This window comes from Trichoderma ghanense (assembly GCF_004382785.1).
Source record: "Trichoderma ghanense strain CCMA-1212 chromosome Unknown scaffold_19, whole genome shotgun sequence".
NCBI classification, from domain to species: domain Eukaryota; kingdom Fungi; phylum Ascomycota; class Sordariomycetes; order Hypocreales; family Hypocreaceae; genus Trichoderma; species Trichoderma ghanense.
In genome coordinates, this window is record NW_027395682.1 from 177,332 (window position 1) to 200,457 (window position 23,126).

The window sequence follows — 23,126 nt, forward strand, 5'->3', positions numbered from 1 at the left end:
GGATTTTTTACGAGCAGTACACTCACTTCACTCTTCTTAGTTCAACTCTGGGTGGAGCGGCAAGGCCAGCTTCGGCACATTTGCAAGACACTTGGCACTTCATCGGCGGTTTGCGGTTCAATTGAACAGACACGGGTGGACATTAACGTTTGTTCTCTAACTTTGACAACTGAAAATGATATCCAAAGAACACGCAGTGATACGTGGCATTTCCCGCATACTTCGTATGTAGGTAGCATCAGGATACACGTACACACATCTCAAAGTCCGATCTGGATGGTCGGTCAAGACACACTAAACCGTCTTTGTAAGTCCGTAGAAGAAAGCTAGACTACGTATGCCTCAAGATTCATCAATCGATTGTCGCAGTTTCTAAGCTCGGTCTATTATCTGTAAGACGACTGATCTCCCCTTTATTCTCATGCTATAACTAGCAATCACGCAGGTCAAGATCGCGGCCATTCCATCATCATAACATATTATTACAAGTCTCATCATTTTACGAGACTTTATACTCCTCGTGCCAAACTGGCGCAGTAGTAAACTCGTTAGAAAGACCAAAAAAGAGTGTCTCGGGTCCGACCCTTTGAATTGATTGGCTATCAATTAGGCTCCCAGTTTCCAGCATCTTACTGTACTGGTTAGCGGACAATATCCAGCGTGGCGCACACAAAATAGCCCGGCACCAACCGGATCAGCAGCCGCAGTGCGATCCTTTTTACGCCAGTTATGCGTGAGATCTTTGCTTCGTGTAGACGCCGCAGTGCTTTCCTTTCCAAATGCTTCAATAGGCCAAAGACGTTGCAGCTATGGGTACAACTCCTGTCATTGCTCCCTTTTCCTTGATCTATCTTTGGATGCTGCTGACACTTGCATGTAGAAGTCCTCACAGGGCAGGGGTACCTGGCTATAGGATTCAAATCCCAGCAGACTGGGTAAACGGACAACTGAAAGGCAGCCGCTGAGAACTCGGCATCGCTTCAAAATATTCCGTGTGTAATACCGCATCCTATGATACTTCAGACGTTTCGACATTTGCATTCTGCGCTATGAAAACCTCAGAATTACATTGAAATTTACGAAGTATGTACTACCCGAATTTCTCACATCTCGTTACATCTCAAGGGCATGATCATTGGGACGTAAGCAAACCCATGGAGAAGCGTCAGGGGCTTCAATTGCGAGTGCCTTGGGGCGAACGGCCTCGAACATCCAGGTAAAAGTAGAAAGTGTAAGTATGCATCTCCACCGCCACTTACAAATGATGATATTTCGGCCAATTGATGGAGTTCAAAGAGGCATATTATCTATGGGAAAGGAGCATATGAAATCCTCCAACCCTTATATAATACTCGACGATCCATCATCTTGAAGACTAATTCAGAGCATATATAATGCTAGAACGATAGCTTCACGCTCCTCTTACACGATTTCATCGATTTCACCAAACTCGATAAAAGTTTTCTGAGGTAATTGTGTCACAGAGATTGCTATAGATTGGCAGAGCATTCAGAGCCGACGCAATAATGCCACAGCTCGAAAAGTGTAGGGATGCAAAGTACGTCGATATTAGCATCGTGAAGGCAAAGGCCAGGTACCATTGACGAAATATAAGGATCTGCCAGTTGCACCTCAACTTTTGACTATCTTTTCTGAAGTGGTTGTTCATGGAATCAGGGACGGCCCGGAGTTCAAAGTGTGAGTGAATACCAATTGATTACACGACTGGTCTGTGATCGTATGTTGAAGTCTCTTACTGCCTTGGAATTTGCGCTCTCATTACTGAGTGGCGTCACTCATGCTCAATGGTTGCAGAACCTAATCCCGTCTACTTCGTAGACCCATGTTTAAGCCTCCTAAAACAAGAGGCTCTTTGGCTAGCGCTCCCAAGGTTTATACACCGCCAATCAAATAGCTTTCGTAAGCTGTCCAAATGTTATAACTGCATTCGATACAGTGCAAACAAGGTGGGCAACAAAAAGGCTAAATCCGATATTGTTCACATTTGCTAGGGAGTCCAGTTATCAGATCTCGAACAGAAGGATGATTATTGTTTGGTCTGGCCATATCAGAACATGCTAATCATACTTATAACAATTCCTGCGTCTCTAACTAACCGTACCTCTCCCAATCAACTGCTGATAACCTGGTGAGATTATGACTGCTTCCTTTGAGATGCTTACTTGAACATGGCACAGCGAATAGGAACTCACCTCTGATGCCAAGGTCATTCTACGCCTGGCATGGTCGCCCTTACCATTAGCTGAGACGGGAATGAGATTGTGACTGAACGGCTTTACGGCTTTTGCGGCATTTGGAAGTATCATCCAGGGGAAGCCGCATACACTAAGGTAAAGAATCGTGTCGGAGTTTGATCATCGCATATTCTGTAAATGATAGGTGTACCACTCGCATGTTATGCCCGTGACTCGGCTCCTGCATTTTCTGATTCCAGCAGCGATTACCATTCTCGTAGAAGTCCCGATCACAAATCACAATCATCCATGCAATAGTCGCCCCAAACGTGTTGTAACATCACAACCCCATCATCAGCTCCATTTCAGGCTATGTGACTGCGCTATGATGAAAGTCTTCCATTCTAACTCATATGTCTACGGGTGGCCCAAAGTAACCTCGATCATTGGTGGGGCCGTCGCTTGTAGGGATATCTAGACCCGGTGTGAAAAGGAAAGACGATTCTTGCTTACATTTTACCACTGCTCTGTACTTTACATGACGGAAGAATGGGATATGATTCAGCTGCCTGGCATGGAACATGGGAGTGTGTTGAGCAATGACCTGCCAGAGATGTGTCGCCATATACAGGTCTCTACTCACACTTCCTGCTGGAAGGAAGGGCCTTAACTTCACAGCCCTTTAATTTAGAATACCGTGATTCTTATTACCCATTAAGAAGGGATTATTAAGGTTCGCGAATAGAACTTGAAGAAGTGCTCTATTAATAAGAGCTTTCTAGCAGGCCTAGCTTTAGCGTAACAGCGTAATACCTCTTAAAGAGTTATTTACTATAAAAGGACCTTATTATCTATTCTAATACTATTAATCTACCTTAATATAAAATATAAACAGACTTGCTAATTTAGACCTATATAGAAACTGTTAACTAGATAACTAAGCTAATAGCACGCTGCTATAACAGACAGTGTCACTTAACCCTGCAATCTCCACATTCGTTAAATATACCTCTTTCTGGCAAGAGCAAGCTGCCATATACAGGTCTTTACTCACACTTCCTGCTAGAAGGAAGGGCCTTAACTTCACAGCCCTTTAATTTAGAATACTATAATTCTTATTACCCACTTAGAAGGGATTATTAAGGTTTGCGAATAGAACTTAAAGAAGTGCTTTATTAACAGGAGCTTTCTGGCAGGCCTAGCTTTAGCGTAATAGTGTAACACCTCTCGGAGAGTCATTTGCTATAGAAGGACCTCATCATCTGTTCTGATGCTGTCAATCTACCTCGACGTGAAACATGAACGGACTTGCTGATCTAGACCTGTACAGAAACTGTTGACCGGATGACCAAGCTGATGGCACGCTGCTACGACAGACGGTGTCACTCAACCCTGCAATCTCCACATTCGTCGAATATACCTCTTTCTGGCAAGAGCAAGCTGTCAGTATCTAGCTTCATACCTCAGATGGAGCATGGAGAGGTGGTGTCAAGTCAGTGCTTGGGTCGCAGGCTCGCAAGGAGTGCTCTTCAAGGGGTTGGCCATTGCCAAATGATCTGTGGCCTTGGAGATGAAGCACGAAGAAATCGCCTTGTACCTGCGTTGCGACCCATGAGCAAGTCAGCGAAGTTGCCGCTAGAGGAGAAGAGCGGATACACACTTATTCGTGAAAGGCTTTTTATAGGGTGAGTATAAACGATGGCTTACTGGCGGTCGATGCATGGCAATCAGTATGAAGATCACAATTGGCAAGGGGCCTACATATAATACTAGATTCGGCTCGTGGAATCGGACTCGCAGTGAAAGCCTTTGGGATAGGAGCCTCTGGGCTCGTTGTCTCAAACTCGCCACTCATTACAGGCCGACATTAACAGAGAAGAATAGCACGCGATGATACGGAGTAATTTGTCCTCTGTTCAACAAATGATGTGGACTTGTAATACAGATTAATAATCGTTCTCAGTAACTCGGTAGACGATATCGCCAGGCGCAGTCAATCACAATCATCAGCTGTCTGAAGACGAGGTGCTTACACCTAATCTCCACCTGAAGGAAGCGATTGGTGGAATATGCTGCCTTCTTGCGTTCGATGAAAGTGGCAAGTGCATGATTCATTGGATGAATGTACGTGCAGGGCTGTTTCAAGTCGAAATGCTGGCCGACTATTCCTATCAGTCGAGACAGGAAGTGTCGTGTTTATCCTTCGTTACGGGTAGACACCTCAAGAGTCTCCCTTCTCTGCTGCCCCCATGGCGATTCTGGTTACTCTTCTTCAAAAAGACGAACAGTCTCCGAAATGCCTGCACGTCGCTAGTGTATGGAGAACGCTCCATAATCACCACCTAGCCGAAGCCCTACCCGAGCTTCTGGGATCCAGCCCAAATGCAACAACAACCTGGTCCCCTGGTACTACTGTGCGTACAAGGAGCAACAAAGCTTCGTTCTTGCTACAACGTCCGTGAATTAGAAACAGCAATACTCGCTCTAGAGAACTTGTTAATGTTCTCCAGGCTTTTCTTGTTATTCTAGACAAGTGAGAAAGACAACCTTTACTGAAGAATCTGCAGAGTGGGAGCTGATGCCGTTACCTTCGTTTGGGGAGAAGCGGCTCAGCCACATGTTCGTGCAAGCTTCAGTCAGCACTAGTAATAGCTCGCGAGGCCACCAAAAGTTGACACGACGGAGGCTAATTACCTGCCCAACGTCCATAATTTGGCCAGGGGCACCCTACTTGTCTATTTCGCCAACGTGGTTGCAGCAGCTGCTTATTCAGTTGATCCAGAAACCAACAACTGTTGAAGACAATTCCCAAGGTAATTTCAGTGGTTATCGATGCCTTGACTAGCAAGCCATGACATCCAAGTTTGCTTCACTGGCAGATTCGTACCGCAGAACATAGTGCATGCCGCCGCTTGATGAGCAGGTACCTATACGGCTTCCACCTTTGCCGCCGAATTGGGACTCTTCAGCTGCCCGGAAGATCTCTTGCTCCAAGTCTTTCCTCGCTATCATGTTTGTGCCAGCACCCCTCATCTATACTGGATCTCAATACAGACTGCCGCATAGACACAGCCCCGATCTTTTGGACCGGCTTCTCCTCCAACTGTAAGGCTCTCTACAGGGCCAATAGGGCGTCTTATAGAACTTGATCGGGGTGCCATTCACTGGAAAGCATGAAACTTGGCGTAAAAGCTATCCGCTGCAGACCTATTTTTGTACCAGGCTACGCGCTTACTGCATGCAAGGTTCCATCAGGCCAGCTCCAACCGGGGGCAGAACGCCATATTAGCCTACGACAGAGAGCACTGTCGAAAATGGTTTCATACCCTTCGTCACGTCCCTATGGGGAGCTTGGAGGGGGGCAGAGCTGGGAATAGTGTCTGTGGGTGGAGAACTCCGTGGTCTCAAAGATGAGGCTCTTGCAGGGCCTTTGGCAGTTTGGGGCCGTAGTTTGCAGCAGATGATCCTTGACTGGTGGTCACGATTATGTCCAAGATGGGATAAGTAGACCAATTGAAGTTCATGGTAAAGCCGCTCATTCCATCAATGGTGAGTGATGACTGGTCCATTAGGTAGTCGGGAGCGAGTGCGATCCCGGCAGTCGTAGCAAGGTATTAATACCACAAAGCCGGCACCTTCATTACCAAACCTTTCTCTTGGCATTCACATCTCATCAGTTTTCTGCAAAGGGCGAATTGGAGTCTGTCAAGACCGCAATTGCTGGCCAAGATGACGGAGAAAGACAGTCACGAGCTCACCACTCGTGAGAAGCTTCGGCTTATGAAGAGTCCGGTTGTACTAGGCTCTGAGAGGGGCGCGGAGATGCCGAATCTGAGCGAGTTTGGAGATCGCTACACGGACACATCGATCGAGTTCGCGAGAGTGAGTTAATGATTCCTTCGTCGAGGTCGCTTTACTATTCGGACATGCTTTTCTAATGGGTTCCTATCAACACGCAGCACGAAGAAGCTGGCACGCTGGAAGTTTTCACCGACCTGTTCTTTGCCGCCAACTACGCCGTGTTCTCCAAGACGCAGTCAGTAACAAGCCACGAGCGAGTTGCATCTTACATCGGATACTTCTGGTGAGTTTTGCGAGGCATTCCATCCTCAGCCGCGCATGTTCAGACATTTTCTTAACCCCCGCTGCACAGCATGCTGTGGATCACTTGGCTCGTCGTCGGCCTCTACGATGTTCGCTTCGTAACGGACAGCATTTTCGGTTCGCCTCCTTTTGCGCTAATCCTATGATGATACCAACTTGCGCTCTGTTCTAACAAATGGGTGCAGAGCGAGTCGTTCGAGCTATTCACCTTGGAGCCTTTGTTGGATTCGCCGTCGTCGCTCCGAAGTTCGATCCGAGCAACCAGCAAGCAGCGACGATGAGAGCAATGTGTACGCGAAACGATTTCTCACACTCAGATAGGGAACATGTACTCACTACTTCTTTTAGCTCTGATCCTGATGGCATCTCGTTTGGGATTGACCATTGAATACGGCAGTATCCTTTGGCACGTTAGGAAGTTCAAGAAAGTCCACTTGGCATTCTACCTCCAAATGTCCATCCACTTCATCGCTGCCATGATCTACCTCGGCGTCACTTTTCGCTTCACCGACACCCACCACAGCAACGTGTTTGTCACCTGGTATATCGTGGGTGCCATGGAGGCCCTCTTGACCTTTGGTCTCTCGATACACTATTCGGTTCTCAGCCTTTCCAAGACCCATCTTATGAATCGGATGTTTCTTCTGAGTGTCATCATTCTCGGTGACAGCATTGTCGTCATAGCCGACAAGGTGGTGATTATCGTCGATGCCCCTGACTCTTGGGGTAAGTTGATCTTATCTCGCTGCTTTTGACTGTCGTCATCTTGAAGTGAATCTCTAACCAGAATTACTATATATAGACGCTATGACTATCGGAATCCTGACCGCCGGCGTTGCAACGACATATATGATCTTTTTGATCTACTTCGACTGGATGAAGGCGTCACACCTCCCACCCGTGCGTCAGATGATCTGGACCATGCTCCATTTCCCGTTCCACCTAGCGCTCGTCCTCTTTTTGCAGGGATTTACGCAGTTCATCCAGTGGTCCAAGGTGGTCGATGTGTTCAACCACCTGGCAGCCAACTGGATAGTGTTTGATCCAGCGAGGCTACCTCGTGCTACCAGCGAGCTGGTACAGCAAAACATGACCGACGAAATTGCCAGCTTCTTCAAGCTATATCCTCCAAAATATTCCGATACCCAGTATGTCTTCCAGGAGGCTCTGGACAACATCACCAACATTCCGAATTCTTTCTGGCCTAAATGGGCCGACGCCTTGACGGATGAAAACTACGAGCTGCCGAGAGATAAAACCACGGACCTCTTCTCGACCATTATAGAGGCCCTGGTGACTGCGATGGAGAATAGCGTCTTTACGAACTTTGAAATCGATCTTGAGGCCGAAGCGGTCAAGGAACAGCGGGAAACGGGAGAAGAGGTCAACCAATCGGCTGCCGATTTTTCAGCTCAGATTGACCAAGCAACTTGGGACCGATACAACCTGGTGGTATGTTTCTCTTCGTATGTCGGCAGTTTGCCCATGCTATAGGCTAACCACTTGATATGCATAGTTCACATATGGCTACGTCGCAGCTGGTGTTTGTCTGGCGCTGATGGTGCTTCTCTCCGTCGTTGCCCGCGTGACTCCCTGGAAGCCTTGGCATGTCATCCGTACGGTTATTTACTTCCTTTTGGCGCTCGGCATGGCCCTTACTGCTCTCCTCAACCTAAACTCGGACCAGCTGGACAGATATCTGAGCACTCCGTGGCTGCTTCCCACGCTCTGCATCGCCTGGGCCATTGTGCTTCTTCTCACCCATATCCGTCGCGATACTCCTCTGTTCTTCAAAGGAGGCAGCCCTAGGCCGTTGCGTCGTGGAACCAATCAGTCCGAGTCGAACAACGATTCCGAGCATGCGCAGCCGATGGTCAGCAACATGGAGGGCTCGACTTCGTATTCTGGAGCAGCTGGAATGCCCTACGAGTATCACCCGGCACCTCAGTCTCAGCCCGGCCATGAGTATGTTTGATCCTTTGGAAGCATTTCCGTTGACGCAGAGGGATTGCCCTTTTCAAATGGACAACAGGCTTCAGAGTGAAGCCTGTATCTAATGTATAATACAAAGGCAAAATATTAGCGAGCGAAAGTGTTTGGATATATGATACCACTCAAGAGATTTTCATGCATTTTACTGTCGCTGCCGTGGAATAATCGCCTGCTCTGAGATGAAGAAATGACAGCAATCTGTTTCACTCGGATACCATCATACGATACTTATAAACATTTCTCACAACGCTGACGCCAAGTCTTTGCCTACTTTTCGTCCTTTAAGATTTCAATCGTTGATATTTGTGTCGTGCTTTGTCACAAATTACCATATATATATACACGCACTGTCATACAAACTTTCCGAGTCAGATTTGGCGCTTCTTTAGGCGCGTTCGATTCAAGACATGCGGAATACGCACGCATTGAGCCAAGCCGTTGCATCTTCCCCGAAATGCTAAGAAGAAGCAGATCAATCGATTAGCTTGTCACTGGATCAAAACGAAAGAAAGCCACGATCCATTCACTTGTAAGCCGGACTTTGGAATTGGCGTGATCTCGGTAGTTTGACGCAGCCCTATGTCCGACCCCTGCCACCACCACCTGCTTTGACAAGGCTTGTCGAGATTCATCGTAGATTAATTACATCCCATACGATCGTCGCAGGTCTTGGATCGCTGCTTTCGGGATACTGACTACAGGAGGAAACGTAAGCTCCTGGTAATACAGGCGATCAGCGAATAACACCAATGCAGCCAACAATGACGAAGGATCCGAAGCTCTTCTAGCGTCTACCGATTCTACGCCCTAGATGAATCAAACAGTCTCAGTCGATTGTTCATCTACCATGAAGCACCTTGCAAAAAAGCGATGACCGCTCGATCCCAACGACCAACATGACGTTCATACTGTACGTCATGACTAGCTCCCGCCAAGGTCTACTGTGGCGTCTTTGCATGATGCCGCTGTTTTTGCGCGGCTCGGGACTATGCGGCACAGTGTCTCCGTTGGAAGGAGGACGGGCGGAAACTCTATCGTCATCGACTCGCCATCATTCGGCGGATCGGACTCCTTCAGCCTCTCCCGGACTCTTTGGAAGTCCGAAACAGAAGAGATTAAGAGGCCAAAGCCAACCGTTGGCCAAAGATGTGGAGCGAGTTATCGAACGATGGATGGTGGTGGTCTGAGGACAAATTCCAGAGTCGTCCGTTGAGGCTACGAGCATTGTCGCACCTGAGAAGTCGTCTCGAGGAACCACCAACTCAGTTTCCCTTTATCTTTGACAGTACGCTATGAGTAAAGACCCAGGCCCAATGGACTCCAAGGAAACCGGCGCTTTGTCGCCGCAAGCTTCTTCCAGCGAAGGAAACACCACTATCCACGATGAGGATCGCCGGAAAGACCGAGAAGAATCGCCGCTCAGCGGCAGCCGAATCTCATCCAGTAGCGACGACTCCTCAACCCCAGGTCGTCCCTGTCTATCGAGAACAGCAAGTGGTGCAAGTGGGCGTCAGTCTATCCAGAATGAAGATGATCTCTTTCGAGCCATGTCACGACGCCGGACAACCGGGAGTTTCGCCTCCAGCACAGAAGGCCAAGAGGAATCGGCAGAGATAGAACGGCTCATGTCACGCATGTTTGGGCATGCCAGGCAAGAACAAAATTCAGAAGAACAACTGCGACATAGCGGTGTCATCTTCAGAGATCTCACTGTCAAAGGCGTCGGGCTAGGCGCCCGTCTTCAGCCAACAGTCGGCGACATCTTCCTGGGGCTGCCCCGGAAGATTAGGAACCTTGTTAAAGCCGGCCCAAAAGCTGCTCAGGCCAAGCCGCCGGTGAGGGAGCTGATCAGCCATTTCGACGGCTGTGTCCGACCAGGTGAACTTCTTCTTGTTCTGGGTCGTCCAGGAGCTGGATGCTCGACTTTCCTCAAGGCATTCTGTAACCAGCGGTATGGCTTTGAGGCCGTGGAGGGAGATGTCACGTATGGCGGAGCAGACGCGAAGCAGATAGCCAAGCACTTCCGCGGCGAAGTCATCTATAACCCCGAGGACGACTTGCACTATGCCACTCTTACGGTGAAGAGAACTTTGACCTTTGCGCTTCGGACTCGCACGCCGGGGAAAGAGGGTCGGCTCGAGGGCGAAAGCCGTTCGGGGTACATCAAGGAGTTCCTTCGCGTCGTTACGAAGCTCTTCTGGATTGAACACACCCTTGGGACCAAGGTTGGCAACGAATTTGTCCGTGGTGTCTCTGGTGGTGAGCGAAAGCGTGTCAGTATTGCAGAGGCCATGATCACCCGCGCCTCTGTGCAAGGCTGGGACAACTCAAGTAAAGGCCTGGATGCGAGTACCGCACTGGAGTATGTGAGAGCCATACGTGCAATGACCAACATGGGAAGAATCTCAACCGCAGTGTCATTGTACCAAGCTGGAGAGTCTCTTTACGAGCTCGTGGACAAGGTGCTACTCATTGACGGCGGAAAGTGTCTCTACTTCGGCCCTGCCGAAAAGGCAAAGAAGTATTTTCTGGATCTAGGCTTCGACTGCCCCGAGCGATGGACGACGGCCGACTTCCTGACATCTGTCAGCGATCAGCACGAACGGAGCATTCGCCCTGGCTGGGAGCAGCGCATCCCGCGGTCACCGGATGAGTTCTTCAGCGCATATCGCCAAAGCGATATCTACAGCGAGAATTTGGCTGACATGGAGGCCCTTGAAAAGGAACTTCGCGCCCAAGCCGAAGAGCGGGAGGCAAGACGGTCCAAGAAGATGGCGGAACACAATTATACCCTCGCCTTCCATCAACAAGTCATCGCCTGCACAAAGCGCCAGTTTCTCATCATGCTGGGAGACTCGGCGTCTCTCTTTGGCAAATGGGGTGGTCTCTTATTCCAGGGCCTCATCGTGGGCAGCCTGTTCTATAACCTTCCTGCAAGCACAGCTGGGGCGTTTCCGAGAGGCGGCACGCTCTTCTTCTTGCTGCTGTTCAATGCGCTGCTTGCATTGGCTGAAATGACGGCGGCATTCACATCTAAGCCCATCATGCTCAAGCACAAGTCCTTTTCCTTCTATCGACCAGCGGCATATGCAGTTGCGCAGACCGTGGTCGACGTCCCACTTGTCTTCATACAGGTCGTGCTCTTCAACACCATCATCTACTTCATGGCGCATCTCTCGCGAACAGCATCGCAGTACTTCATTGCCACCCTCATCCTGTGGCTTGTCACCATGGTCACATATGCGTTCTTCCGGTGCATAGCGGCCTGGTGCCCGACTCTGGACGAGGCGACGCGGTTGACTGGCGTTGCAGTACAGATCCTCATTGTGTACACGGGATACTTGATTCCTCCATCCGAAATGCACCCCTGGTTCTCTTGGCTGCGATGGATCAATTGGATCTTTTACGGGTTTGAGTGTCTCATGTCGAACGAGTTCACAGGTCTACAACTCAACTGCGTGAGTCCATATCTGGTGCCTCAAGGGCCGGGGACATCGCCGCAATTCCAGTCTTGCACTCTGGCAGGAAGCCGACCAGGACAGACGAGTGTTGACGGCGCAGCGTACATTCAAGCAGCCTTTCAGTACACTCGGGCACATTTGTGGCGCAACTTTGGGTTCCTCTGGGCCTTTTTCATCTTCTTCGTCTTCTTGACGGCAGTCGGAATGGAGACAATGAAGCCAAATGCTGGTGGAGGAGCCATCACCATGTTCAAGAGAGGTCAAGTCCCAAAAGCTGTCGAGACCACTATCGAGACCGGTGGCAGGGCTGGGGAGAAGAAGAAGGACGAGGAGTCCGGAGCTCTATCTCACGTCACCCCAGCCATGGTTGAAGAAAAGGCACAGGATCTGAGCGACTCAAGCAGCGGTCCGGGGATCGCCAAAAATGAAACTGTCTTTACCTTTCGCAACATCAACTACACCATTCCGTACGAAAACGGCGAGAGGAAGCTGCTTCAAGATGTTCAGGGATATGTCCGGCCTGGGAAGCTTACAGCTCTAATGGGCGCATCAGGTATGGATTTCCAAAGAAAGACCAGGCGAGACTTGGTTCTTTTCACATGCAACAAAGCTGACTTTCTCAACAGGTGCGGGAAAGACGACGCTGCTCAATGCCTTGGCACAGCGCATTCGCTTCGGAACGATCACTGGCGAATTCCTTGTCGACGGCCGCCCTCTGCCCAAGTCGTTCCAGCGAGCCACGGGATTCGCAGAGCAAATGGACATCCACGAACCGACCTCCACCGTGCGCGAAGCTCTGCAATTCTCTGCCCTCTTGAGACAGCCGCACGAGGTTCCCAAGGAGGAGAAGCTCGCGTACTGCGAAACCATCATTGACCTCCTCGAGATGAGAGATATTGCGGGCGCCACCATTGGCAAGGTTGGGCAAGGTCTCGATCAGGAGCAGCGAAAGCGACTGACGATTGGCGTTGAGCTGGCATCGAAGCCGGAGCTACTCATGTTCCTCGACGAGCCGACTTCTGGTCTTGACTCCGGCGCCGCGTTTAACATCGTCCGTTTTCTGCGAAAGCTAGCTGATGCTGGCCAGGCAGTTCTGTGCACCATCCACCAGCCGTCAGCGGTGTTGTTTGAACACTTTGACGAGTTGCTTCTGCTCAAGTCTGGCGGAAGAGTTGTCTATCACGGGCCTCTAGGCAAGGACAGCCAGCTCCTGATTCAATACTTTGAATCCAACGGCGCGCACAAGTGTCCTCCTAACGCCAATCCCGCCGAGTACATGCTGGAAGCCATTGGCGCAGGTGATCCCAACTATCACGGCCAGGACTGGGCCGATGTGTGGGCATCATCGCCGGAGCATGAGCAGCGCTCCCAAGAGATTCAGGACATGATCTCAGCCCGACAGAAGGTCGAGCCATCCAAAAACCTCAAGGACGACCGCGAATACGCCGCTCCGCTGTCTGTTCAGACCAGGTTGGTCGTCAAGCGGGCCTTTGTCTCGTACTGGAGGTCACCCAATTACATTGTGGGCAAGTTCATGTTGCATATCCTGACGGGTCTGTTCAATTGCTTCACCTTCTGGCGCCTCGGATACTCGACTATTGCGTATCAGAGCCGGCTGTTCTCCATCTTCATGACGCTCACCATCTCGCCGCCTCTGATCCAGCAGCTGCAGCCCGTCTTCATCAGCTCGCGCAATCTGTTCCAGTCCCGCGAGAACAGCGCCAAGATCTACTCATGGATCGCCTGGGTCACGTCTGCCGTAGTCGTTGAGATCCCCTATGGCATCGTCGCTGGAGCAATTTACTTTAACTGCTGGTGGTGGGGGATCTTTGGGACGCGCGTCTCCAGTTTCACATCTGGCTTCTCCTTCATCCTGATACTGGTGTTCGAGCTGTACTACATCAGCTTTGGCCAGGCCATTGCCTCCTTTGCGCCAAATGAGCTGCTGGCAAGTCTTTTGGTGCCCGTCTTCTTCCTCTTCGTCGTCAGTTTCTGCGGAGTCGTCGTGCCGCCCAACCAGCTGCCGACATTCTGGAGAAGCTGGATGTACTGGCTGTCGCCCTTTCACTATCTGCTCGAGGCGTTTCTCGGCGCCGCCATCCACGACCATCCGGTTCGATGCAAGAGCAGTGAATTCGCACGCTTCAGTGCTCCGCCTGGCCAGACATGTGAGAGCTATACCGCTTCATACATCAACCAGGCTGGCGGATACGTGCAGACGGCTCCAGATGGCTTGTGCGAATTCTGTCAATACGCAACGGGCGATCAGTTTGGAAGGGGCTTCAGTGTCGAGTACAGCCACATTTGGAGAGACTTTGGCATTTTCTGCGGCTTTATCTTGTTCAACTACGGCGTTGTGTATTTGTCGACTTGGCTGAAGTTTTCAGCAAGGAACCCATTCAAGATGATCATGGCGAAGCTGGTGAGACACGGTCACCACCAGGCGGATTGATAGCGGCAAGGATAGATGGGTTCATACCTTGGCAAATTTTATGCAAGGTCTAGTGTGGAATGATCCTCTTGTTCTAGCCAAGAGAGAATTTTCTCTACCTTCAGGGTAAGGTGGTGGCGGTGGCGTACGAAGTACCCTAAGGTGTACTAGAAGAGCTGCTCGTTCTTTCAGCTCTTGGAGATAGGTGCATCGGCAGAAGATGAATTTGCCCCTTTGTATACACATACGCTGCGAACGATATGACTCGGATTCTTTTTAATACTTTCATTCTCCAATCATCCGATCAAGTATGCTCTTCCTCTCCTCCTCCTTGCTTGCTGTGAGTTCACCTCATTCGCGCGTACCTATTTCGGCTCTCGTCCCCGAAGAAAACAAGAGCTCGATTGCTGCAACAGTGGGGTAGGCTCGGCTTCTCATAATTGCATATCTAGCGCCCATGTGAAATATGCAGGCAGCTAGTATGCAGCTACCCACCTGCTACCCCACCAACATATGCCCTAATCAGAGCCCTCGAATTCTACGGATAAAGAAAATAAAAACTTTTCCCTCCTCGACTTGAACCTTCTCCTCTCTTCTCTCTTCCATTCCATCCTCCTCCGCGCCCTCTCCCTCCTCCAAACAAAACCCTCTCGGGCCTCCCACATGGCACCCGCAGCACCGTCCTCGCCTCCATGACGCGGAGCTCTTTGCTCCACCGCTGCTCGTTCCTTGTGTCCGCTCAAAGATGCACCTCTTCCTGATCCGCCATGGCGAGACGGTCGACAACGTGGCTGGCATCTATGCCGGGTCGCGGGACTCGGCGCTGACCTCGCACGGCGTGCTGCAGATTCGAAGGCTGGCCACTCACCTGGCCGAGGACGAGGAGTTGGGGCTGGAATACATCTTCTCGTCCGATCTCAAGCGCGCGGTGAAGACGGCGGAGGCGATCGCGGCGGAACAGAAACGCGTTCACTCGCGGGACATTCCAGTCGTTGAGCTCGCCGAGCTGCGGGAGAAGGACTTTGGAAGCGATGAGGGCATCAAGTTCGGAGACTCGCGAGGTCGTGCTCCCGATTCTGAGACTCCCGAGTCGATGAAGGCGAGAGTCGACGCCTTCTTGGACGGCTACTTGATTCCGCTCCTGAGCTCACAGACGGATGAGGTTTCAACAAAGTTGGCATGCGCCATTGTGTCCCACGGCATCATTCTCGGCGTCCTGTACCGCGAGCTCTGCGCCCGAGTTAGCCGTGGCGGCATCACTGTCGAACCCAATCCCAGCGCCGCCAGCTCCCTCATATCGCCTCCTTTTTGGGACAACACGGGCTTCCTCAAATGCACGGTCTCCATGGCCGAATCCATGGTAGGCAAGGACAAGTCGCTGCCGCTGAGGCTGCACGTCAGCCTCGTCAACTGCACCATACATCTCCGGGACTTGAAAAAGACTCGTGGCGGCATCGGCAGCGCCGCCTTTGATGAGAAGCAGCGCACCTTGACGTCGTTTTTTCTGCCGGGTCCAACGAAGAAACGCAAGAGTCACGACATGAGTGCTGGGTAGAATGAGGCGGCGCGCTACCCAGCCACTTTTGGAAAAGGTACGTTCATTTTCTTTTTTTTTTTTTTTTCGCTTTTGCATTACCTTTGCCTTCTTTATGTGATGATACAACAAATAACACAGACCTGTTCTGAAAAAACACAATGTGGAAAAACTTTTGTCCAACCGCTGTCTGACAATTCACCCCTGATCACTCTTTTTACCTTTACGCATATTGAGTGTTGTGCCCTTTGCTAACTCGGACACCTTAGACACTAGACGACAATTTATGAATCAATAGACAGAACAGTCAGATAATGGAACACGATTTAATGATACTTCTACCGATCTCTTGTCGTCATGACTGTGTGCTCTCGTGATAATTATGGATTATTATGTGTCTCATCTCGATCTTAAACCATTTGAGGTGATATCTATCCTATACATGCGTTCAATATCCATGCCTGAACAATCAAGACAAATCGCGAAACCAGCAGTCAAAGGCTTCCATCACACATCCGTACTCGTCTCATCCCTCCCCGTAAACACCTTGTGAATCCTCCTACTCACAGCCTGTCCGACAGTCCTCTCCGACGCCACGCCATCTTTGTTCACGCTCTTGCGCACGCTTTCCAACGCCGACGGCCCTCCTCGCTCAAGGCCCGTAACAAGCTTGCTCACCGAGTCAAACTCCGACACGATCCCGTACGCAATCGGAGCCGTAACGCGCGCAATCTCCTGCAACATCCTGGCGTACGTGTCGCGGGCGTCGTCGCCCGTCCGGACCTGTCCGCTCTCCATGCAGAAACCCGCCGCAGAAGTCATCTTGTCGCGCATCTTCTTGTATGGAATGGTCGATATATGTTGCGTAAAGGCAACGATCCATTGGGCTGATTCTAGGGGCACGGACGTATGGTGGATGAGAACGTCGTGCTCGATTTGCAGGCGCAGCATGGCGTCTTCAACAATGTCTTCGGCGATATACTCCTCGGCAGCGGCGTTCTTACGGCGTCTACGGGGGGCAGCTGTCGTTGTTGTCGTCGATGATGACGACGCCGCCGTTCCTTCGGGAGGCGGTTGATCTTGCGCGCGCACGCCAGATGTGAATCTGCGGTTCCGGATATTGCGGTTCTTTCTCAACCAGAGGTTCATACCCTCGAGAAGGTAGATGAGTTCGTGGCCAGGGAAGTGCCTCTTTGCTTGAGACACACTAGAGTCTACGGTGTCATCGACAGCCATGCCCACAAACTCGTCTGCTGTCATCAGGATCAGAACGTGCTTCTCCGGCATGATCCGCAGGGGGATAGGCTCCCAGTGGCCCATCTCCTCATCAAACCGACTCCGAACCTTCCTCTGCCACTTGAAGGCGTTGGCAACAGGGCTGTTCCAGGTGGTGTGTTCTACGGTTAGCCCGTCCAGCAGAGTCTCTAGCTGTACTTTGAGCCCTTCCGTTATGCCTGACGGCATGTTGAGAATCATTTCCGGTGTCGACACTTTCTTGTCCGTGCGGACCTTGTTCACCTCTGCCAACGCAGTAGCACGCTCTTTTTCCAAGGCTTTGGCCTGTTTCAGTTGCTCCTTCTCCAGCCGCTTTCTCTCCTTTTCTGCGGCTCTGGCAGCTACCAGGGCTTCCTTATCACGAGCTCGTTGTTCTGCGGTTGTTGCTGAAGCCGCCTTAGGCCTGCTACTCATTGAGGATATGATATCGCTACGAGAGCGTCGCATAGGAGAGCGGGGACGTGGCCTGAAACTGGACACGCCAAAGTCGGCAATGTCTGGAAACTCGTCGTCCGATGTGCCCGCGGAGTCCGAGTCGATGCTGATAACGACCGGTCCGGAATCGCGTGGTTCGGCAGCAGATCTCTTCGGATGAGAAACCCGTGGGGTCTGCTCTGGGGCTGAACTTGATATCGGATCCCAGTGCCTCCGCCTCCAAGCTTGATCAGTCACCTCTACAGACACTGCTCTGCGAGAGACGGAGGCATTGGCGGGCCGAGGGAGGTTGGCATCCTGGGAGCTGGCAAAAGGATCCGGCGATCCAACATCGCTTGGAACGGGATGCGCCGACTCCGGCCGCTCTCTTGCTGTATGTGACCCCCGTACAACAGGCAGAGCGGTCAGGCGTTGATGAGGAGGAAGCGGCGAGCTTGCGAAAGGGTCGGTCAAATCATGGGTTGTGGTATTTGTAGTCGTACGTTGCTTGGGTATTTGCTTCGATGCAGCATCAGCAGCAGCAGCAGCAGCAACTGGAGGAGGAGGAGGGTTGGGGGGAGAGCTTGCAAAAGGGTCGGAGCTCAAGCCTGTGTTTGGAGGCGCTTGGCACGTCTGAACGGGACGCGAGGCATCAGAGGATGTGCCAGCATCGTGGTGGATATTGGGAGTTTTCGGCTCGAGGGAGCTTGTGAACTCGATCGGATCGAATTCTACTCGGTTTGACCTGTTTGGTGGGGCACTGAGAAATGGAGGTTGTGGTGGTGCCCGAGGGGGATTGACAGGCAGTGATTCGTTTTCAGATATCCGGGGCCTCTTGGCGGTTCTGGCATCATGACGGGCAGATTCGTCGTCGGCAATGTCCAAGTCCGAGGTAACAAACAGATTCGGTGAAAGTGGCCGAGATCGCCGGTGCTTGTTTCGCTGTGGACTGTCGATGGCAATGGGCGATGATGCCAATGGCGATGCTTCCCTGGCAGGCAAGGACGGGCTGGACGAGATCAGGTCAATCACCTGGGGAGCCATGGCAGCTGAAGGAGCACGAGAAAGAGGGAATGACTTCGGTGAGCGGCTATCCAAGGCTGAAGCCGGCAAGGCCGTGATGCCGTGCCATCTCACATGTGCTGCAACGTCAGCAAGGATTCGTGCAGCTCTTATCGCGAGCCTCGAGTCGGACGCGACCCTGGTCTCGCGCGAATCGCCAAATCACGTGGTGCTGCTTGCCGTCTATATATGCTTACATAATTCACTGCTGTTCGCGGCAGCCAAATGGAAGCCTTTATCCATTCATCTGAAGAGATTATGAACGGGAAATGGTGATTGATCCGACCAAGGTCTTCTTCTGCTCATCAGCTTTAGGCAGTTCCAGCTGACGGTGCTGTGTATCCCGTCTGCCGCTGCGGGTTGCGCCCCGCGAGCCCGATGGCGATGGTTGTGACTGTCATGACCATAACGCCGGGAATCAACGTAAAAAAAGAAGAGCATATCGACGGACCATTTTCTCATCAGAAACTGCAAGCCACTCTCGTTTCAAACTGGAAGAGTCAACCCATCCACACCCATCTTTTCTTACACTTGCTGTTGCTAATTATCAGTCGGAACGTCTGCAATATGGCATCTCCACACAGCACCACCTGTGGTTAGGGTATGATGTGAATGTCGCCGATAAATAATTGGCATTAGGCTTACCTGTACAGATTCCTGGAGGCAATCACCTTGAGGCTTGCAGAGGCAGCCTACCCTCTCGAGTCGTTGGAGGCAGCCTTAGTAGACGTGGCCCTTCAATGCCGCAACGGCTTTGCACCTCAGCAAGTCACCATCAACAACGGCCATGCCATTTCTGCTTCTCGAAGGTGCACTTTCACTTTCACCTGGTCAAATTACTGTACTGTGTAATAGGCCACACGGAGAAGTCCATATTCTTGACACACTCCGAATCATACAACATCCATTGTTGTTCCCGGTTCCCTGCTTAGGGATTCATTGCGTTCAACTGAGACATCTCACTTGATCGCTAATGACTTCAATCTCGGGTTAATCCGATCGCCCTCAACATGTCCTTTCCTTTTTTTTTTCTCTCACTGACGGATAGACCGGCTGTGAAATATTTGAACGGCGTAGCCGCTGACATATCGATATGTAATCGGCAGCATTACAAAGTAGTTCCATGCTTTACGTTAGTGACGCTATCGTCTGTATCTTCGCGGGCGTAAAGACAGCTGACTGCGAAGTCTTTGACCAAGGTTTGGAAAACCACTGACTGGTGAAATTGTCGCAGCTGGTTACTTTCCTCCTTCATGTTCCTTCTCCCTGTATGCAAATCGCATCATCGCGATGGCAAACTGCAGTCGTGGTGTAGGGTAGCACAGCACGAGTTAAAAGGAAGATCTGGGTCATCTATCGCTCATCTCAGAACTATGGAGCATAGGTTACACAGCCGGGCCTTTCGGTGATTAGTAGGTGTAGTCTTGCAGGTGAAGGGGATCATCATAACGACAGATCGCAGATGCACGTCCTTTACGAAGTACATGCGAGCAATATTGGCCCTGTGGTACGGAAGCACAAGTCATGCAGGCGTCGCGATGCTAATCTCTGGGAGTAACACCTGACGCTGCTCGTGTCGGTCCAGCTGAAGCACCGATGCCTCCACCGGGTGAAGATCGCCGTGGTGTCGGCGATAGGTTTGATTGCCTGCAAACAATAGCCGGCGTGCCCCTTGTGAAGCGCCATCGTGGTGCTGTAATACGGTCATGTCCATTATCGACTGTTAGCAGTCATGCCCCTTTTTGTCATCGAGCAGTGCAGTGAATGCAACCAAACTGCTGCCATTGACAGGTCCAGTGATTATGGAACGTGGCGCGGCATGGCATGAGATGAGGCGGCCATGTGAAACGGCAGGTAGACAGAGCAAAAAGCCATCTGGATCGTGAGGTGAGAGCAGGCGGCAAAATGACGGCAGCGGCGGAAATGACACCCTGGTCTGGTGCCTCATCTTATTCACCGTGTTACGAAGCAAGCCGTGCTCCGTACGATTACTTTGTACTAGAAGAATGAGGTCTTGAGCGGAGCTTTTGTTCCCCATGCACAGATGAAGTGGGCAAGACAAGGCGCAGCAATCGGCAAGAGACTAAAGATATCAAGGTGCTCCAAGCTTGACTGGCTAGCTGACGTGTCAACCGCCGTTTCTGTAGAGCCAGCCACAGGGGATAGGGTGCTTGAACATATTATCAAGAGCACAAAGTATGTTTGAGCATACCAGGCGTTACCTTACTCTTCCGTTCGACGAGCAGCATCAGGAGGTGAAGCCATCTGGGAAATGACCAGACATGGAATCTGCCGCCAGAACATTTTCCATCACCGATTGCCAACCATGTACCAACACGGGTCCGTACAGTAGCAGCAATCACACGCTAGCACATGTCTTCGCGTTCCACTTGTAAGTCAGCCCTGATCGTCGATTCTTTGTTAATCGCGCGCGCATGTGGCAATATCGTGGAGAACGAGGAGCCGGACACCTTCTTCTTCTTCCTCTGCGTTCGGTTATCGTTTAAGTAATCTCCAGACTCCACGGGTCAGGTTTTCGAGTCACGAGTAGGACGGACAGGGGAAGAGAGCGACGATGATGGTGATACTGTACGACGTCTTGGTGGCAAAGAGAAAAGACTGCTTGCTGCTTCGACTGTTGCTCCGGACTTTGGCGGAGCGCATGTACAGGTACAAGACAATGGGAAAGCACGCTTCTGTACAGTAGCTGCGCTAATAGACCCGACAGGGAGGACGCAGTCTAGCCCCAAAGGGACAAAACCAGGAACAAGCGAGAGTTCGATGTTCGCGTTTGTGCAACATGGATCAATGGTGCATCAGGTCGAAAAGTCACCAGAGGCACGAAAATTCCTGAAGGCCGTTTGCTCTCCGAACGGCGCCAGGGTCTCCAGCCTCAGGGCTTGCGGTGGCTTTGCAGGGTGGCTGGTGCAGCGGTTGCCCAAAGAGGCCAAGGGCCAGGGGAGCGAAGCGCTAAACTGGTCACCTCGCATCGGGGCGCTAGTCCGTTTAGGAAGCGTGCAATTTCAGGGGTTCGGGGGCGTACCAAGCCAGCAATCGCAAGTCTTCTGTACCTACCTGGCCGTGGTCAATTGCCGATGCTGAAATGAACGTACCTGTACCTGTAACTTCATGGAGAATCAAACAGGCTGTTTTGCAATTTGTCGACACAAAGCTTGAGCCTCTTTCGCGGTGGCTTTTTAGGGGTTGTGCGAGGCAATTTGGGGCGTTTGAAGGCTCGGGGCTGGACTGGACCAGGCTCGTACGTTTTTCCCCCATCTTCAGTCAACCGTAACTCCTTTGCTTTTATTTGATAGGACAATCTCAGCCAAACGTGGCCGGCAATGCGCATTCTAGGGGCTCGTCTGTCGTTTTAGCAAGCAGCTACTGTCAATTGTATGCTAACCTGGGCACTAGAGCAATTATCAATGGTTTTTTTTTACTGGATTGATTGCTTGATTTCTTCCCCCTACCAAGGTACAGTACTGACTGGCCAGGTAACTAGGTAGGTAACTGCCAACTGTAAGGTAGCAAACACCAGCACTTTCCCCCCCTTTTAATATCGGGCCGGAAAAACACCACGTCTTTGGTCCGTTGTCTCTTCTTTCGCCCTGTCGCTGCATTGCGTTGCGTTCTGCGTTCTGCGTTCTGCGTTCTGCAGCCTCGCCTCCTTCGCAAGGACTCTCGCAGATTCGATTTGCCCTGCCTCGACCTCTGCATATCTGCGCCTAGCTCTTTTGTATCGGTACATACGAGATCAAGGCCCCGTCGCGACTCTCAATCCGCTGCATTGGCAAGGCCTGGCGCCTTGTTTAATTAGGTACGGGACAGCAAATCCACTCGCTTCAAGGGCCCTGCCGTCTCCATCAAAGGCCCAGCTCTGACATGCCCTGTTGATAGGCGAACAAGGACCCCCGAGACCCTCTGGCCCTCCTCGCGAGCAGCCTGTTCGCCCGTCCGCCCATCCAGTCGTACTACCGCAATATCCCCACGAACGAAGACGGCCGTCGAATCAGTGCTGCGCTGGACATGCAGCCGTGCCTGCTGAGGTAGCGCTGCCCAACATACATACGCACACACGTGTACATACGCACTCGCATTCGCGCACATACATCCGTCCTGTACCTGCGCCTCCGCTGTCCTCGTACCTCTCTACCTGTACGAGTTCATGCAGCAGCATTGCGTCCCCACTGGCCAGTTGGTGCGCAAGATTGGATCAGACAGAGCAAGACAAGGGGGCGACCAGCAGAGACGGGAGTGAGCACGAGAGAGGCACAGTGAGAGAGACGAGAGGAAAAAGCAAAAAGAGACCAAGGGAAAAAAGAGATCCGGCTTATTGGCAACGAACTTCGATCGGCGCAACAGCTCTCTTTCTGGAGAAGGCCGCTCGTTTGATCGCCAGGCTCTGACCATCGTCGTTCCTTTCCCTCCTCTCCTCCCAAGACACATCGCCGGCCGGCCTCATCCCATTTCCGTCTAATTCGCTCGCTATCCCTCACCGGTTCAGCGCTGCCCGTGTCCGCGCCTTGGGTCATAAACCTGCAGTCGCTTGTGCGCGTTTGCGCCGGCTTGTGCGCACCGTCGACGCGGGCCCCTACCTGCGAATATTGGACCTTCGCTGCCTCGGTGACAACTGGCTCCGCCTCGCTTCGCAGCTTCCG

The 23,126-nt window shown here is 51.5% G+C and overlaps 4 protein-coding genes across 4 annotated transcripts; 3 read left to right on the forward strand and 1 right to left on the reverse strand.

Annotated features, from left to right (window-relative positions):
* Window positions 1–5,924: 5,924 nt before the first annotated feature.
* Window positions 5,925–8,274, forward strand: CCMA1212_009865 (uncharacterized protein; the record flags this gene model as incomplete). Its single annotated transcript, XM_073706929.1, has 7 exons — window positions 5,925–6,077; window positions 6,155–6,279; window positions 6,349–6,416; window positions 6,485–6,589; window positions 6,648–7,025; window positions 7,102–7,751; window positions 7,816–8,274. 7 exons carry the CDS (start codon window positions 5,925–5,927, stop codon window positions 8,272–8,274), a joined length of 1,938 nt encoding a protein of 645 aa, XP_073554619.1.
* A 1,309-nt stretch (window positions 8,275–9,583) lies between these two features.
* On the forward strand, window positions 9,584–14,204 carry CCMA1212_009866 (Brefeldin A resistance protein; the record flags this gene model as incomplete). The annotated part of the gene is made up of 2 exons (XM_073706930.1): window positions 9,584–12,305; window positions 12,379–14,204. 2 exons carry the CDS (start codon window positions 9,584–9,586, stop codon window positions 14,202–14,204), a joined length of 4,548 nt encoding a protein of 1,515 aa, XP_073554622.1.
* A 724-nt stretch (window positions 14,205–14,928) lies between these two features.
* Window positions 14,929–15,738, forward strand: CCMA1212_009867 (uncharacterized protein; the record flags this gene model as incomplete). Its single annotated transcript, XM_073706931.1, has 1 exon — window positions 14,929–15,738. One exon carries the CDS (start codon window positions 14,929–14,931, stop codon window positions 15,736–15,738), a length of 810 nt encoding a protein of 269 aa, XP_073554621.1.
* A 486-nt stretch (window positions 15,739–16,224) lies between these two features.
* On the reverse strand, window positions 16,225–18,450 carry CCMA1212_009868 (Crossover junction endonuclease eme1; the record flags this gene model as incomplete). The annotated part of the gene is made up of 1 exon (XM_073706932.1): window positions 16,225–18,450. One exon carries the CDS (start codon window positions 18,448–18,450, stop codon window positions 16,225–16,227), a length of 2,226 nt encoding a protein of 741 aa, XP_073554628.1.
* Between the last annotated feature and the right edge of the window lie 4,676 nt (window positions 18,451–23,126).